General features: G+C 38.9%; 1 protein-coding gene across 1 annotated transcript in view; it reads left to right on the top strand.

Annotated features, from left to right (window-relative positions):
- The window catches only part of POLN (DNA polymerase nu), a 129,589-nt gene that overhangs the window by 62,506 nt on the left and 48,793 nt on the right, over positions 1–18,290 (top strand). The window contains exon 15 of the mRNA XM_081062070.1: positions 18,122–18,179. Within this exon, the coding sequence (XP_080918196.1) occupies positions 18,122–18,179 (58 nt within the window). The remainder of the gene's footprint in view (positions 1–18,121; positions 18,180–18,290) is intronic.

The raw sequence follows: 18,290 nt of genomic DNA on the forward strand, positions 1-18,290 counted from the left end.
CATGTATATGGACCATGCTTTTGGTGTTACATCTCAGAAATCCTTGCTGAAACTAAGATCACAAAGATTTTATCCTGTTTTCTTCTAGAAGGTTTATAGTTTCTGGCTTTACATTTAGAGTTATGATCCATTTTGAATTGATTTTTGTATATGGTGTGAAGCAAATGTCTAAATTCATCTTCTTATAAGTGGATATCCAGTTGTCTGAGTACCATTTGTTTTTTCTGTGTGTGTGTTTTTTTAAAGATTTTATTGGGGAATATTGGGGAACAGTGTGCTTCTCCAGGGCCCATCAGCTCCAAGTCAAGTCATTGTCCTTCTATCTAGTTGTGGAGGGCGCAACTCAGCTCCAAGTCCAGTCGCCGTTTTCAATCTTTAGTTGCAGGGGGCTCAGCCCACCATCCCATGCATGAATCGAACCGGCAACCCCGCTGTTCAGAGCTCCCGCTCTAACCCACTGAGCCATCCGGCTGCCCTACTAACAGCTCAGCGGCAGCTCATTGCCTTCAGTCTAGTTATGGCCCATGTGGGAATCGAACTGGCAGCACAGCTATTCAGAGCTCTCACGCTAACCAGCTGAGCCATCTGGCCAACCCCCCACCCCAGTACCATTTGTTGAAAAGAACATCCTTTCCCCACATTTAATTGCCTCAGCACCTTTGTCAAAAAAGGAATGCACCATAAATGCAAGGGTTTACTTCTGTCCTCTCAGTCTGTCCAGTTGATCTAAATGTCTGTAACATCACGTCTTGATTATTGTAGCTTTCTGGTAAGTTTTTAAATTGGGGTGTGTAACTCCTCCAACATTGTTTTTTTTTTTTTCCAAATGAAGGGATGTGTTCGCCATTCTGTGATGCATTTAGAGAAGTGTTTAAATACACAAATAACAAGGATGATTATTAAAATGAGTTGTACAAGCATGATGCTTTGAAGAGAGTGTGTTATCAGGAGTGGATGTGATAGCTCTTCTGTGATGCATTCACAGAGGTGATTGTAAACGCTTGTAGTAGTGATGTTTGTAAGTGTGGTGCTTCCGTGCTACAAAAAGTGTGTTTTTATTGAGATATAATTGACATATAACATATATTAGTTTCAGGTGTACAACATAATAATTTGATATATGCATATTTTGCAAAATGATCACTGGAGTAAGTCTAGTTAACATCCATCATCACACATACTTACAATTTTTTTTTGTTTGTTTATGATAAGATCTTTTAAGGTCTACTCTTAGCAACTTTCAAATATACAAACAATATTATTAACTGTAGTCATCATTCCTTTCATTACATCTCAAGGACTTATTTATTTTATTTTGACCAGGAGTGTTTAACACCTCTAACACTGTTCTTTTTTAAAAAATAACTTGGTTATTCTGGGTCCTTTGTGTTTCCATGTGAATTTTATAATCAGCTTGTCAGTTTCTTCAAAAAAGTCTGCTGAGTTTTGCGTTGGGATTACGTTGAATCGAGAGGGAGATTGACATCTCAGCAGTATCTAGTCTTCCATCTCTTAAAAAGGGTATAGCTCTTCATTTATTTGGGTCTCATTTAATTTTTCTGAGCAAGCTTTTGTAGTTTTCAGAGTAGAGGTCTTTTTGAATATTTGTCAGATTTATCTTAAATATTTCATATTTTTGATACTATTGTAAATTGTGTTGTTTCAATACCCAGTTCATTGCTACTGTATAGATATACAATTGATTTCTGTATCTTGATTTTGCATCCTGCAACCTTAGTTCTAGTAAATCTTTTTGCAGATTCCATCTGGTTTTCTATATAGATGATCATGTTATATGCGAATAAAGTTTATTTCTTCCTTTCCAATATGGATTCCTCTTATTTCTTTTTCTTGCTGGGTTATACTGACCAGAGCTCTCTGTACTATGTTGAATAGAAGTGGCGAGAGCAGACATGTCATCTTGTTCCAGGTCTTAGGAAAAGCACTCAATTTCATTGGTAAAAATGCTGTTAGTTGTAGATTTTACTTAAGTACCTTTAACCAGGTTGAGGGAGTTCCCTTAAATAACAGTTTACTGAGATTTTTTTTATATGGATATTGGATTTTGTCAAATTCTGTTTTGTATCTACTGAGATGATCATATGGTTTTTCTTTTTAAATTGGTTAGTCTGATAGATTTTTCTAATGTTAAACAAACTCTGCATTCTTAGAATAAAGCCCATTTGCTCTTGATGTAGTATCCTTTATATATATCAGAGGTGCCAAAAAATGTACACATTTTAAGAGATGTTATCTATGTATTACTTTTCAAAGTTGAATTACGGTAGCAATGGTATGGTATGACGTTCGCTCAAAAGATGGTGTTAATCAAATGAATGCCAGCGTCATGCATTGGACTACAGTTTTAATACAGTTTTTTCCTTTCTTAAAATGTGTATACATTTTTTTGGCACCCTCTGTATATACATAGTTTAATACATAGTTGGATTAAATTTGCTAAAACTCTGTTTAGAATCTTTGCATCTATTTTAATGATGGATATTGGTTAGTAGTTTTCTTTTATTGTAATGTCTTTGTCTGGTTTTGGTATCAGGATAGTACTAAACTCAAACAAGGAATTGGAAGTATTTCCCGTTCTTCAAGTTTCTGGAAGAATTTGTATAGAATTATTTTTATTTCCTCCTTGATTAATAGAATTCACTAGTAAAGCCATCTGAGCTTGGAGGTTTCTTTGTGGGAAGGTGGTTAACTACAAATTAAACTTCTTTAATAGACATAGGGCTATTCAGTTTATCTGTTTCTTCTTGAGTGAAGCTTGATAGTTTGTCTTTCAAGAAATTTGTACATTTCATCTAAATTGTTAATTTATTGGTATAAAGTTGTTCATAGCATTCCCTTGTTCTTTTTAATACTGTGGTGATGTCACCTCTCTCATTCCTAACATGGGTAATTTGTGTCTTCTCACTATTTTCCCCACGATCCAGTTTTGGTTTCATTGATTTTATCTATTGTTTTTGTTCTTTATTTCATTGATTTATGCTTTCATGTTTATCATTCTCTTTTCTTCTGCTTACTTTGGGTTTAATTTGCTCTCCCTTTTCTAGTTTCTTAAGGTAGAAACTGAGTTTATTGATTTGAAACATTTCTTCCTTCCTGATATAGGCATTTACTGCTACAAAGTTCCCTGCTTTCTGGAACTCAGTAAATTCCGATATGTTGTATTTTCATTTTCATTCCGTTCAAAAAACTTTCTAGTAACATTTTCTTTTTTTTTTTTTTAGTTTCAGGTGTACAAGACAAGGTAATACTTAGACGTTCATCATTTATATCCCTCACATTGTGAGCCCCCCTCCCCCCATCCACTATCCCTCTGACCTCACACTGAACCATCACATTATATATATAAAATATAGTTGGCATTCATTAATCTAGTAACATTTTCTATGTCTTCTTTGACCCATGGGTTATTTAGAAGTTTATTTAGTTTCCAAATATCTTTCTGTTACCGATTTCTAATTTTATTTCGCTGTGGTCAAAGGATATACTTTGCATGATTTGAACCCTTGTAAATTTATTCAGACTTGCTTTATGGCCCATAAAATGGTCTATCTTGGTAACTGTTCCATGTGCACTTGAAAGAATGTGCTGTTATTGTAGGGTGGAATGTTCTATAAATACCAATTAAGCAATTTGTTTGATAGTATTGATAGCGATTTGGTTGTTAGGGTTTCTTGTGTCCTCCTGAGGAATTTCCCCTTTTATTTCCAGAAAATAACCTTTTTAAATTCCTGGTAATATTATTTGCTTTGAAATCTATTTTGTCTAATATAAAATATTAGTTTAAAATAATAAAATACATTTAAAATTTTATAAATAATAAAACTAATCAAAATATTATCTAATATTAATGTTAAAATAACCACTGTGTTTTCTTTTGACTAGTGTTAGCATGGCATTTTTCATCCTTTTACTCTTAAACTATTTGTCTCTTCATATATAAAGTACATTTACTGTAGGAAGCATATAATTGGTCTTGGTTTTTGTCTATTTTGACAGTATCTGCCTTTTAATTGGGATATTTAGTCCATTTACACTTAATGTGATTATTCATAGGATAAGATTGAAGTCAATTATCTTGCTATTTGTTTTCTAATTGTTATCCCAATTGTTCTTTGGTCCCCTTTTCTTCAGTTTCTCCCTTCTTTCATTTTCATTGAGTTTTTAATGATTCTCTTTTATCTTTCTTATATAGTAGCTATAACTCTATGTTTCATTATTTTAGTGGTTAATTTAGAGTTTACAGTATACATCTTTAATTTATTACAGCCTATCTTCAAGCAATGTTATATCATTCCACATATGGTATAAGAACCTTACAACAGTGTAATTCCATTTCTCTTCTCCTGGCCTTTATGCTATTATTAATATATATTTTAAGTTATAAATTCCACAATATATTTTTGATTAAATAGACCATGCTCTTTTAAATAGATTTAAATACTAAAAGTCCTGAATATGTACCCATGCAGTTACCATTTCCTTATGTATATCCAGATTTCTACTTGGCATCATTTTCCTTCTGCCTCAAGGACACCCTTTAACATTTCTGGTAGAGTGGGTCTGTTGTATGTCTGAAAATTATTTCACCTTTGTTCTTGAAAGTTATTTTTGTGAGGCATAAGATTCTCAGTTGGAAGTTTTTTCTTTCAGCACTTTGAAGATGTTACTTTACTCCCTTCTCATTGTTTCTGACAAGAAATCCACTGGCATCATTATCTCTGTTTCTCTACATGTAATGTGTCTTTTATTCTGGCTGTTATTAGATTTTTCTTATAATCACCGGTTTTGAGAAATTTGATTATGATGTGCCTTGGTGTAATTCTTTTCGTGTTTTTTTAGATCTGTGGGTTTATAATTTTTTATCAAATTTGGAAAATTATTGGCAATTTTTATTCATATGTTTGTTGTGTTCCCCCTTCTCTCTCCTCCCCCTTGGGAACTGCACTTATAATTGCATATGTTAGGCCAATTGAATTTATCCCATAGCTCACTGAAACTCAGTTTTCTTCTTTTCCTTGGACTTTTTTTCTGTTTCAATTTGAATAGTTTCTATGACTGTGTCCTGTAGTTCACTAATCTTTTGTCATTTCAAATCTGCTATTAATCCCACTGAGTATATTTTTCATATTAAACATTGTAGTTTTTTATTTCTAGAAATCCAGTTTGGATCTTTTATTATGCCATCCATGTCTCTACTTAATTTTTTCATTATTTTGGATGCAGTTATGCTGTTTTCTGGTTTAATGTTCTTGTCTGTAATTTCAACATCTCTGTCCATTACAGGTTAGTTTCAGTAGATGGTTATCCTCATTAGGAGTCTATTTTCCTTCTCTTTTGTACCTGGTAATCTTTGTTTGGATTCTAAACATTGTAGATTTTAAATTGTTTTGGGTGTGGACCTTTTTGCATTCCTGTAAATATTTCTGAGCTTTGTTCTGGGATGAGCTAAGTTATTTGGAAACAGTTGGTTGCTTTCTGGTCTTGCTTTTATCATGCGTGAGGCAGGTCTGTAGAAGTGCGTTATCTAAGGCTAGCTAATTGTTCCCCACTCCTGAGGAAGGACCTTCATGAGTATTCTACCTATGGTCCCATGAATTATGAGTTTTCCATGAATGACTGGTGGGAACAGGAACTATTCCTGGCCCTATGTAAGTGTCCTGCACTATTTTCTAATCACTTTGGATGGTTTTTCCCCTGCCTTTGGTGGTTTCCTCACATGCATGCACTGATCAGTTCTCTGCTGGGCTTAAGAAAGGGATAATTGCATAGGTTATCTGTCTTTTCCTCAATATTTGGATGGAAGTACTTTCTTTTCAACTGTATACATCCCAAGTGGAAGTAGAGGCTCCCATCTGATAATTTTTAATCCAACTGAAACCCTGCATTCTTTATGCTCTGTTAGCATTGAATAGTTCATGAATTAATATTTTATTTATCAGAACCGTGTTCTAGTGACCTCCTAGATATTCCCTGCACTGTCCCTGTCATGGTGCTTATTACAGTGTATTTTAGCCTCCTGTTTGCCTCAGTGACTGTAAATTTCATGAGAACAGGGACCCTTTCTGCCTGCTTCACAGGCATATCCCCAGGCCTGGCTCTGTACCTGGAACACAGTAGGTGCTGAGTATTTATTGAATGAAGGACTGGATGTGTGATGCACTCCTGAGTCATCTTCCAGTGTCTCAAAGTCATCTGATTTGGGATCATCATCAAGATGACCACATGGTGATGGTGTGGGCCACTCCTCTTTCCCAAGCCGGACTGTCACGTTGTTCACCCTCGTCGTGATGTCTTCTATTTGTCTAAATTCTCCTTTTCCCTGATTCAGATACGTTAGGGTTCATGCCTGTCACCCCTTGTTTTGTATGTCCCTGTTAGGACTCCCGTGTTTTTACAGAGGCCTGAGGACCCCGTTCTCATTGCACTTGCCAGGGGCCACATTCTTACCCTTTCCTCATTATCTAATACTTGCTTATCAGGTGTGGCTTTAGATGTCCTTTCTAATGTTTCTTCAATGACAAGGCCAGTTTTTGTCAATGTCCTCATTTCACTGCAATGCCACTCGTGATACTGGCTCAGAATTTGTCAACATTTTGTAATTCAAAGTATCCGAACTTTCACTTTGTATTTTCATGAATTCTTTAGTATCCTAAGTCCTTCTTCTAGGTTGGTATTTTTTAAAACACTTTTTAATGTCACAGTTTTTAAATGTATTGATTGGAAATGTTAAAATCCAGGCATTCTTTAGCTGAATTTTTGCTTTGTGAGTGTCCTTTCCCCTTTAGTTTTCTTTATTGTTCTAACTATATGTGCAATATTTTGTTAGCATGTTTGTACTATAATAGCTCTTTAGTATGTAACTGAGTTGGAGCCAAACTAAGATTTTGTCATATGATGGTTAATGGTTTGATATAATCTGTGATTCATTGACCCTTCATGCTTTCCCTTCCCTTCAAGCCATCGTTCTGCTTACATCTATTTAGAAACCTTTTCAATCCGCGGAGGTCCCCGAAAACATCTTCCTCCAGCCCAGCCTCTTTGCCTGGTTAGTTCTCCAAAATCAACTCAGGGGACGTGTCCATCAGGAAGACTTATTTGACGCCCCCACCCCATCCGCTGGCTCCCAGAGCTCAGTGAGAGGACTCTTTTTGTGTGAATAAGATATGGACCCAACGTAAAGAGCGTAGGCGTGTCCATCATCAGCCTAAAAGCTTAAACATCACTGGGTACATTTAGAGCCCTATCCATCCTTTCCCAAGTGTGTCCTTCTCAAATCGCTTCCCCTTTCTCTCCGAATTTTACAGTGTATCATCCTTTTTTCATCTATTTCCTTAAATAACAGGTGAGATTTTTGTACTATTTTTAAACATTATATAAGTGGTATCATATGTACTTATCTTTATGCAGCTTTCTGTTTTCATGCGACATTGTGTTTTTGGGATTTATCCACGTTGACAGAAGTGGCTCTCATTTATCTTGGCTCCTGTATAAGTATTTCCTTGTATAAATATACTAGATATTTTCCAGTTTTCCACTATTGGAAACAGTGCTGCAAGAAGAAAACAGTAGTGCTGCGATGAATATTCTTGAGCGTGTGAGAAGCTGTGTAGTGTTGCCCAGTTTCCCTGAGGCTCGCATGTGTCCGCGGGTGCGGGGCAGCTCACACTGGCCTGTAGCACGTGGCGCTCACAGCTCCACAAAGGCCCCTGCTCTCCGTATTTCCCTTACTTCCTGGCAGTCTGGTGAGCTGAATTCGTATCTTATTGCAGTTTAATTTGCATTTCTTTAATTACTAAGAGGGTAAGTGCATTTTCACCTTTATTGGTGTCCTGCAGGGCGGCCTGCGGGGTGTCTGGTCCCGCTCCCTACATAAGAATGCAGGACATGGTGAGGCTGAAAAGGAACACCCACGGAGCCATAGATAAGAGAGTCACACCACTATACTCTCTCTGGTGGCCGGGCAAGACACACGCAGTAGGAGCCGCTGGATCCACAGTCCGCCATTCACTTCTCTGCCTGCCAAACAACCAACCAATCAAGGCAGCCCCGCAGTTACATCAGTAGCCAATTGGCTAACCGGTTACAGCTGATGGCCAACCAATCACAGTTGATGATCATTTACTACCCGAGCCAGCACCTCCCCACGCGAGACTGAGAGCCTGGAAACTGCTCTCTGGGACTCCGTCCCCACAATTGGTCATTTGGGTTTCTTCAGTGACAGGCCTGTTTATCTCCTTTGCCCATTTTCAATTTAGTGGTTTGTCTTTTTCTTCTTAATTTGTAAAGTTTCTTTATATATTAGGATACTAGACTTTCCTTCACTTATACAAATATCTTCTCCCAGTCTGTGTTTGATTTTGGGAGGTTTTTTTTTCATGTTTTATTTTATGTCTTTGAATTACAAATGTTTTCTATTTTAATATCATCAAATTTGTAGTCTTTTCTTTATACTTTTTTTTTTGTCTCATTCAAGGAATCTTTCTCATTCAAGGAATCTACATGGAGATCATAAAGATATTCTAGTTCTCTTTTAATAGTTTTAGAGTTTTCCTTTTTACATTGGGTCTGTAATCCCCTGGAATTTGCTCTTTATATAGGTGAGATTTGATGATTTTTCCATTTGGATGGTTGGTTGTTGTAACTTGTTATTATACATGATAACTTACAATATTTTGTAATTCCTCCGTCATGTATGGATTTTGATAAATGCCGGGGCCTGTGTAGGCTCTGAGCCCTCCATTTGTTTGTCCTTCTCACACGATCTTAATTTGCGAGCTTCATTGTAGTGTGTGTTCCCAGAGTATCTGCTCCTTAACCTGCCATATCCTGTTCTAGCCATATAACCTGTTCCCTTGCTCTCGTGATTGCCTTCCTTTTCCTTAGGCTCTTTGAGTCGTTTCAACATTTCCTCCAGAAATGAGAAGTGTCTACCAGACGACAGGTAGTTAATAAATGTTCTTGAAGGAATGAATAAAATTGAGGACTCAATTCTTAGTTGTCGAGTATTAAATATAGTTAATATATTACGGAGGGGAAATATTAGGGAATAATATACAACATTAGTTCTTACAACTTGTATTCATTTGGTAAAGGAATTGCCTCCAGTGTTTCATATATTATGTAAATATTAATTATTTGGAGGCTGTGTGTGAGGTTTGATCTGGCAGCCTAAGTTATACCTGCCGACCTAGCTTCTGCACACCCCCCCATTTCTTAGCCGCTCTTTCTCAGTGTCCCAGCAGGTCTTGGGGATACCTCCTTAGCTCCTCTCCAGTGGGGTTGAACTTGTAGCTTCCAGGCAAGTAGGAGGAAGCGTCTTCTACAGCCGCCCTCAGTGAGCACCTGCGAGCATCTATCTGCAATCGCCACAGGCCGTCGTCCTTGAACTAGTGTTGTGGCCAGAAGAGGGGTGCTAATCACAGCTTAAAGATGGGGGCTCCTAATGAAAATCTTCAAGAAAAAGGAAAAGACAGTGCTGCATGGCTCCGAACAGCCAGCACCTCCATGAGTGGCAGGATCATGGCTTTTTCCTGCTGTCAGCAGAATAAGGGTTACAAATGTGAAACCTACTACGTGAGAGAAATTGAATTTAACCAATATCCCTTTGAATGCAATTGAAAGGTAACAGTTATTTATGATCTATCTTTTAGTTTTAACAGGAAGTGTTCTGCCTTCCATTGTCCAGCTATTTGTTGCTGTTGGGTAAAGCTTCTTAGGACGTTTGTCTTGGGGCTCAGACTGCACCTCCCATGGAGAGAGAGGCCTGGCTTCCCTGATACTTTGTTTCAGCCCTGTTTCCAGCAGTGCCTGCGTAAATGTCACAGTAGCTAATTCAAAAATCATTCCAGTCAAGATCTTTACATTGTCTTTACATTGTGGGATGTGATTTTTCTGCTTTGCTGATGAATGTCTTCCCACATAGTTTTATTTAAATATCTATCAAAATATTTATTAGATTTTCATAAATCATGTAATTATTGCTAAATCTGTACCTCTATTTGAAACCCAAATGATATATTTTTTTAAATCTGTATACTTTTAGTGATTTAATATTTCCCTAGTTCTGTCTCGAGTAAAACAAGCCAGCCCCTCATTCTCCATGGACCACTCCACAGTGGGAGTGGAGCTTTTAGTACTTTCCTTCTAGTGCATCTCCTTTTTATTGGCCCATGCCCAATCAGAGTACACTACGAGCATGTACCATTGCGTGCTGTGTTTTTCATTTTATTCCATTTCATCTTTTGCAGCGCTAGTTGTGACTAGCAGGGAATTAGTTGTGACTTAGCAGGGAATCATGACAAGCAAATGGACACCAGGGCCAAAGAGTAGGGAGGAAGACGAGCCTGTTCTCTGGAGTCACACTGCCCCCATGCCCCTCAGGCCCACGCCGTGCCCACCCTGCCGGGCAGAGGCTCGCTCTCCCTGGTGGCCTGGCCCCTTGCTCTGCCCACCCAGTTACCCTGCTCCTCTGCCCTTCCTCCTGCCGGTACCCCTGTCCTCTCGGGTGGGCCAGCCACCCTGGGCAGCTGGTTGCCTTTCCCAGCTCCCTCTTCTTGTTATGCAGCCTGATGTGCTCCACCTCCCTCCTCTGAACCACTGCACATGCTCCTCCTTCACCAGCAGCTTCAGCTCCCACTGCCACGTCACCACCCTCAAATCTCTCTTCATTCAGCTTTCCTTCAGACCTTTCAAAAAAAGAAGTCCCAGTGATTTCGCCAGCTTATGCCACACCTGCCTCTGACCCCTGGTCACTCAGGCAGGAATTAGTGTGTCTAGCTGGTCACCAGGTCCTGTGGGCCCTGCCTCCTGGGCATTGCTCCACTGCCAGTCTCAGCCATTCACCTTGGCCCTCCTCCGCCCCTCCATGGGTCCAATCTCTTCGCGGGCCACCAGCCCTGTCCAGCCGCTGGGCCGGCGAAGCCCTTCCTCAGGTGCCAGCCCAGGGCTCTAGCCCGTCTCAGTTTCCATTTGTCCCCAGCGCTTTCAGGGTGAAGTTTGGATTTCTCACCTACCCCAGGACTCCTGGTGTCTGACCCCCGCCTCCCTCTCCAGCCCTACTTCCTGCCGCTCCTCATTCATTCATTCACAGACATTTACTGAGTTCTTCCTGTGTGCCAGGCTGTTTAAGGTGCTCATGCTGAATGGATCAAAACCTCTGCCCCCGTGGAGTCGGGGGCACTGGAGGGCATTAGACAGACAACGAACACACTAAATAAGCCATGATGTGGAAGATGACAAAGTGTGGAAAACACAGAGTGGGGGGAAGACCAGAGGCACAGGGCCGTCAGAGAAGGACGGATGGAGGAGGTGATGACGGAAAGGAAGCTGAGGAGGTGCAGGAACAGGCCAGAGGGTGTAGGGGGAGGAGCCTTCCAGGAGAGGTTGACAAGCTAAGGCCACCTGAGCCACTCACAGGAGGCCCAGCACCACTCAGGCTCAGGCCGCACTGCCCTTGGGGCTCAGATCAGGTCCAGTGCAGCAGTGGCAGTGGTGACAGCCATCTTGGGGATGTCCGAGGGCCCTTACTCTGTTGTCTCTACCAGCTATCCTCGCTGCCGCGGTTTTTACTGCGTTTGTTTGCCTTGTATTCTTAAGAAAAATGATCTCAGGAAACACCTGGCACTGACCAAACTCCGGAGGCAGCAGAGCCCTGGTTTCTGGCAGACCTGAGTTCAAACCCCAGCCCAGTTCCTAGCAGTGTGGCTCTAGCAAGTTATGTCACGTCTGGAAAACTCAATTTTCTCATCTCTGGAATGATAAAAATAATGCCTCTCTGCTGGGTTATTGTGAAAATTATTTCTGTTTCATTTCATTCATTCAGTTAATATTTGTTGCTTGCTCCTGTGTGCTAGGAAGGGTCATAGGTGCTGAGGACGGGGGTGAGGCCATAGGCGTGGCCCTGCCCTCGGGGACCTGCGTTCATCGGTTCCGACAGCCTATCAAGGGTGCCTCATGTGGCCTCCAGAGATGCTGCTGCTATCGTCCCGTGCAGACCAGGACAAAGGGGGGCCAGCTGTGACCCTTGTAATGCGGGTCACTGCTATTCACTGTCATTCCAGAGGTTCCAAGGACACACCAGGGAAGACAGGGCTGCCGTCTGTCACTGTCTTTCCACCACCTCCCCCGCGTTGCATCTTCCCTTTCAGAACTTTGGCCAAACCGAAGGTGACAGCCACTGGACTGACGACAGTGCCAGGCCCAGGCGACGCAGGGGGAGGAAGGCAGCGGGAGGACAGCCTCACGGTCAGATGGTTCCCTGCTCAGCATTGTCACCTACAACTGCCGGCATTTTTCACAAATGCCAAACTTCAGACGTCACCTTGGCACCCTGCCTTTTGCTGAATGGGAAATAAAGGCTGTTAACACTGAGTTTTTCTAGATCAGCTCTCCCACTTTTTTAAAACACACAAAGTTCACCATGAAAACAAGTGCTCGGAGTGTACCCACTTTTCATGACGAGCACTTTCTCTCTCTAGGCACTGCTGGGAGCTGAGAAAAGGGAACCTGAGGGACGCAGAGCAGGCATTTCTGTGCCATGGGAGGGCAGTGGTGTTTGCAGGGGGACCGGCACCCCGGTACACGCAGTGCTCACCAAGAGCTCTGAGCTGGGTGCCTTAGCTGCAGTCTGATATGCCACTGACATGGCATGCTGGGGACAGAACACATCCTGTTTTGTACAGCCGTAGACACTGAGTTACTTACGCAGTGAGTCCGTTTTGTAGATGCCCTTTATTAGGCTGAGGAAGTTCTCTTCTGTTCCTAGTTGGCTGAGATATTTTAATGAGTGTTGGATTTTGTTGAGTGCTCTTAACATTCTGTTGCGATGATGACTTGTCTTTTGTCGTTCATTCTAATGTTACTGCTACGTGAATTGTTTTTGGATTTTAAACCAACTTTGCCTTCCTGAGATAAATCCCACTTGGTCATTTTTATATGTTGCTAGACTTCAGTTTGCTAATACTTTGTTGAGGACTTTTTTGCATCTGTATGTATGGATGTTATATCGATGTCTGGCTTTGGGGTCAGGGTGATACTGACATCAGAGTGAGCTCCTCAGCCCATCTTTCTGGAAGGACCTCTCATTGCTGAATATTTTGAGAGTTCTTTATATATTTTGACTCCAGTGTGATTTGCAAGAAATTTCTCCTAGTATGAGGCTTGCTTTTCATTCCCTTAACAAACCAAAGGTTTTTAAAAGTTTGGTGGAACCAAAATTTTTTTTTTTATGGATTGTTCCAAGTGTTCCATCATGGGTTTGAATTGTTTTATTTATGGATTATGCTTTTGGTGTATATCTAAGAACTCGTTGTCTAATCCGAGCTCACAAAGGTTTTCTCTTCAGTTTTCTTCTAAAAGTTTTGAAGTTTCACATTTAGATCTATGACCCATAAATTATAGAATCAGCTTGTTGATAGCTATGAAAAATTCTATTGGGATTTTGATTGGGATTATGTTGAATTTGGGGGTCATTGGCACATTAATTTTGAGTATTTTAATCCATGAATATGGTATATCTTTTCATTTATTTAGGGCTTCGTTAATTTCTTTCATCAGGATTTTGTAGTTTTCATCATACAGATTTATACCTAAATACAGCGATGCCAAAAAAATGTATACAAGTGGACACTTTGATCAACGTTGCTCAAGCAGTAGTTCACCGTAATCACAAGTGTCTGGACGCTGATGGTAACCACTTTGAGCACCTCTTGTGATTTCAGAAGTCAAATGTAACTTGTATTCATCTTCTGTTGTCAGTGTATATTGAATATCACAATTTTAATAGTTTTTTTCTTTCTTAAAATGTATACACATTTTTTGGCACTCTGTATTTTGGGGTGCTATTATAAATGACATTGCTTATTTAATTTCGATGTCCAGTTTTTCATTGGTAATATATAGACATGGAATTTATTTTTGTGTATTAACTTGATATCCTGGTACCTTGGTCAACTCATTTATTATTCCTAGGAAGCGTTTTGTAGTTTCCATAGGGTCTTCTACCTAGACAACCATGTCTGCAGTGATTAATGACCATCTTGTTTCCTCCTTTGTTCTGCGTGCTTTTTTATTTTCTTGCGTTAGTGTGCTGGCTAGGAGTTCCTATGTTACATTGAACAGAAATGTTAGGAGTAGACATTCTTACCCTGTACCCAATCTTAAGGGGAAAACATTGAATCTTTCACTATTAAGGATGATGCCAGCTTTAGGTTTTGTCACAGATTCTCGTTGTCATGGTAGAGGATCCCTTTTATTCCTAGTTTGCTAAGCATAGTTTTTATCATGAGTGGATGTTTAATTTTGTCAAATGCTTTTTCAGCATCTATTGAGATGATCATGTGAATTTTCTTCTTTAATCTATTAATATGGTGAATAACATTGATAGATTTTCAAATGTTGAACCAGCCACTGCTGGGATTTGTGGGTTCAATCCTACTTGGTTGTGATGGATTATTTCTGTTGCTGGATTTGATTTGCTAATATTTTGTTTAGGATTTTTTGTGTGCCTATATTCCTGAGAGAATATAGTTTGTAGTTTTCTTTTCTTGAAATATCTTTGTCTGGTTTTGCTATTAGGATATTACTGGCCATATAAAATTAGTTAGAAAGAATTCCCTCTTATTTTCTGGTAGAAATTGTATAGAATTTGTGTTATTTATTCCTTAAATATTTGCTGGAATTCAACATTAAAACTATCTGGGACTGGGAAGGGAGGGGATGCGTGTGTGTATGAGAAAGAGAGAGAGAGAGAGGGATGGTTCTTAACTACAGTCAATTTTTATAATATATGTAGGTTATTCAGATTTTCTGTTTTCTCTTGAGTGAACGTTAATAGTTTATATCTTTCAAGGAATTGGCTCCCTTTGTCTAAGTTGTTGAATTTATGGACATATCATAGCTCACAGTGTTTCTTTACTGTCCTTAATGTTTGTGTGATCTGTAGTGATAGCCCCCTTATTCCTGAAATTAATCATTTTTACCTTACTTTTTTTTCTTGAACAGTTTGGATAGTGGTTTATTTATTTTACTGATCTTTTGCAAAAGCAGCTTTGGGTGCATTAATTTACGTCTGTTGCTTTCCTGTTTACAATTTCATTAATTTCAACTATTTATTGGTTTTCTGTTACTTGCATTGGGATTAGTTTTTGCTCTCTTTTTTTAGTTTCTCAAGGTAGAAGTTTAGATATTGATTTGAGACCTTTCTTCTTTTCCAATATAAACATTTAATGCTGAAATTTTCCTCTAAATACTGCTTTAGCTACATCCTATAAACTTTGATACTGTGTTTTCTTTTACAATCCATTCAACACATTTTGTAAATTCCCTTGATACTTTTACTTTGACTCCTGGCTTAAGAAGTATGTTCTCTAATGTTCAAATATCTGGGAGTTTTTTCGATTTCTTTCTGTTACTGATTTGTAGTTTAATTCTATTATGGCCTGAAAACATACTTTGAATGCTTTCAATTCTTTTAAATTTCCTAAGTCTTGTTTTATGACCTGTGACATGGTCTATCTTGAACAGAGTTCCATGTTCACTTGAAAAAAATGTGCGTTCTGTTATCTTTGGATACAGGGTTCTGTAAAATGCAATTAGGTCAAGCTGGTTGACACTGTCATTCAGGTCTTCTGTATCCTCGCTGATTTTATCTCTATGTTTCCACAGGCTACTGAGAAGGAGTGTTTAAGTCTCTAAGTGTAATTGTGGCTTTGTCTATTGTGTGTTACAGTTCTATTAGTTCTTGCTTTGTGTCTGTTTAAGTTCTGTTGTTAGATAGCTACATATTTAGAATTATTATATTTTCTTTGTAAATTTCCCCTTTTATCATTCTGTAATATTCACTTTACTCATGGTGAGTTTCCTTATTCTGAATTATACTTTGTCTGATATTAATATAGCCACTCCAGATTTCTTTCAGTGTTTGTATGATACATCTTTTTTCATTCATTTACTTTTAATCTATCTAAATCATATTTAAAGTTGATATTTTATAGCCAACATATAGTTGGATCTTGTATTTGTGCAATCTGACAAACTCTGTGTTTTAATTGGTGTATTTAAAATATTTAAATTTAATGTGATTATTGATGTGGTAGGATTTGGGTCTACCATTTTATTTTTCTGTTTGTCCCTTCTGTTTTTTGTTTCTCTGTTCCCTCTTCCCTGCCTCCTTTGAATTTTTGAATAATTTTTAGAATTCCATTTCAATTTATATATTGAATTTTTGGCCACATTTCTTTGTATACTATTTCTAGTGACTGCTATAGGAATTATAGTAGACGTATTAAATTTTAATGTATTTTTAGATTTAATATTTTACCAGTTCAAGTAACTTATAAAAAACTTTAAAAGCCATTGAAGCTCCTTTAATTTCACCACTTTCTGTTATGATTGTCATATGCATTCTATCTATATACATTGTAAACATCCACAGGAAGTGTGATAATTTTTGCTTTTAACAGTTACAAGTATTTCAAGGAATCTGAAAAAATTAGTATATTTATTGAGATACTGACTATTTTGTTATTCATTCTTCATTCCCAAAGTTTCAGTTTCCTCTGGAGACAGTTCTCCTTCAGCCCCGAGAACTTTTGTTAACTCTTCTTTTAGAGCAGGTCTCCTTATGACAGATCCTCTTTGTTTCTATTCATTTAACAATGTCTTTGATTCACCTTCGTTCCTGGAGTATAAGCTCTGAGTGGACAGTTCTTTCCTTTCCGCACTCAAAATGTGTCGTCTCGTGGTCCAATGGTCTTCACCACGCCCGCCATCCGCATGGCTGCTCTCCACAGTGTGTCCTTTGGCTCAGGCTGCTTTCAAGACTGTTTTTAATCTTTGGTTTTCAGCAGTTTGCTTATGAGTTTCCTGGGTGTGATTTTCTTTTAATTTATCCTGTTTAGGGTTGTTTCGCTTCTTGAATCTGAAAAACATGTCCTTGACTAAATTTGGGAAATTTTGAGCTTTTTCATTCCTCTGCACAAATCGTTTTTTTCTCCTTCAGGGGCTGAAATAGCAGAATGCTTTTGATACTACTCCACAGGTCCCTGAGGCTCTGTTCATGTCTTATCCCAATAGTTTTCGCCTCTCCTTTACATGGGATAGTTTCTATCCACCTACCTTTAAGTTCACTGGCTCTTTTTTTCTGTCATCTCTATTCCATTATGAGCTTATCATTTGATTTTTTTAAAAGTATCATGTGATTCTAATGTACAGAAAACTTGAGAGTCACTAGCCTCTCCCTCCAGGCCTCGGTGTTCTCACCTCAGAAAGTGAGGTTGATAACACCTGCTTTCCTACCTCCGAGGGCTGCAGGGACCCTAAAGCGTATCACCTGACATGCTCCGCGGTTTGCACGGTAGCACAGTGGGCCCGATCTAGTCCAGTGTCCAAGGAGCTCCCTTGCCAGACAGTGCAGGCGTCACTCACTGTTCAAGGTCCTGCCAAGGACCTCAAGGCCATTGAACAGGAATTCTCATGGTTTGAATAATGCAAGCAGGCTGGAGGCCGGCCAGCCTCTCAGTACCCGGCTGCGTTCTGTCACTACTGCCCCAACTTGTAAAGGTGTGAAGGTGCTTGACAAATGGTCCCAGCGGTTTTCAGGGCACACAGGCACATTTGCGACCTTCCATAGAGCATGTTGCAAGTACGCTAGGCTGGTACTAAGAGCCAAGAGCACCAGAGGAGGGGGTCATCGGGACAGAGAGACCAGAATTTTCATCTTCAAGTAAGTTTTTAAAGGGAAATACAATATACAAATTTCACAGACGTCTATGGTTAGCATATTTTGTAGGAATTTTTAAGTTAACTAAGTTTATAAGTTAGGCTGCTGCTAAAAGAATGACTGTATATAATTACGATAAGGGTCACAGGCTAGAGTGAAAAAGAACTGTTGTGACATTTGCTGATACACTTTCTGATATACCCACAAAATTATGTGTGAGTGTTTGCAGTCGTATTAAGTATTAATATGCTTATGCGTAATATGTTGGCATTAGCTATTTTGTTAATGTTTAATAAAATGTAACACTTTTTAAATACCCTTAAATGTACAGATTAATTTATGTAGATATTTCAGCTAAAGCTATTCTGCTCTTATTTACAGAATATCCAAGGTATCTCCAAGCACCCAATTCAAATGAGTAAACCTCAAAATTTTAAAGGTAACATGTTTTTTTTTTGCTTTGCTAACATCTTGGGTAACATTTTTAAAAATCCTACAAGTGTAGTGATTGTTTTTCTATACATGTAACTGTTTTGCTTTCCTGAAGTTC

Source organism: Rhinolophus hipposideros (assembly GCF_964194185.1).
Source record: "Rhinolophus hipposideros genome assembly, chromosome: 1".
NCBI classification, from domain to species: Eukaryota; Metazoa; Chordata; class Mammalia; order Chiroptera; family Rhinolophidae; genus Rhinolophus; species Rhinolophus hipposideros.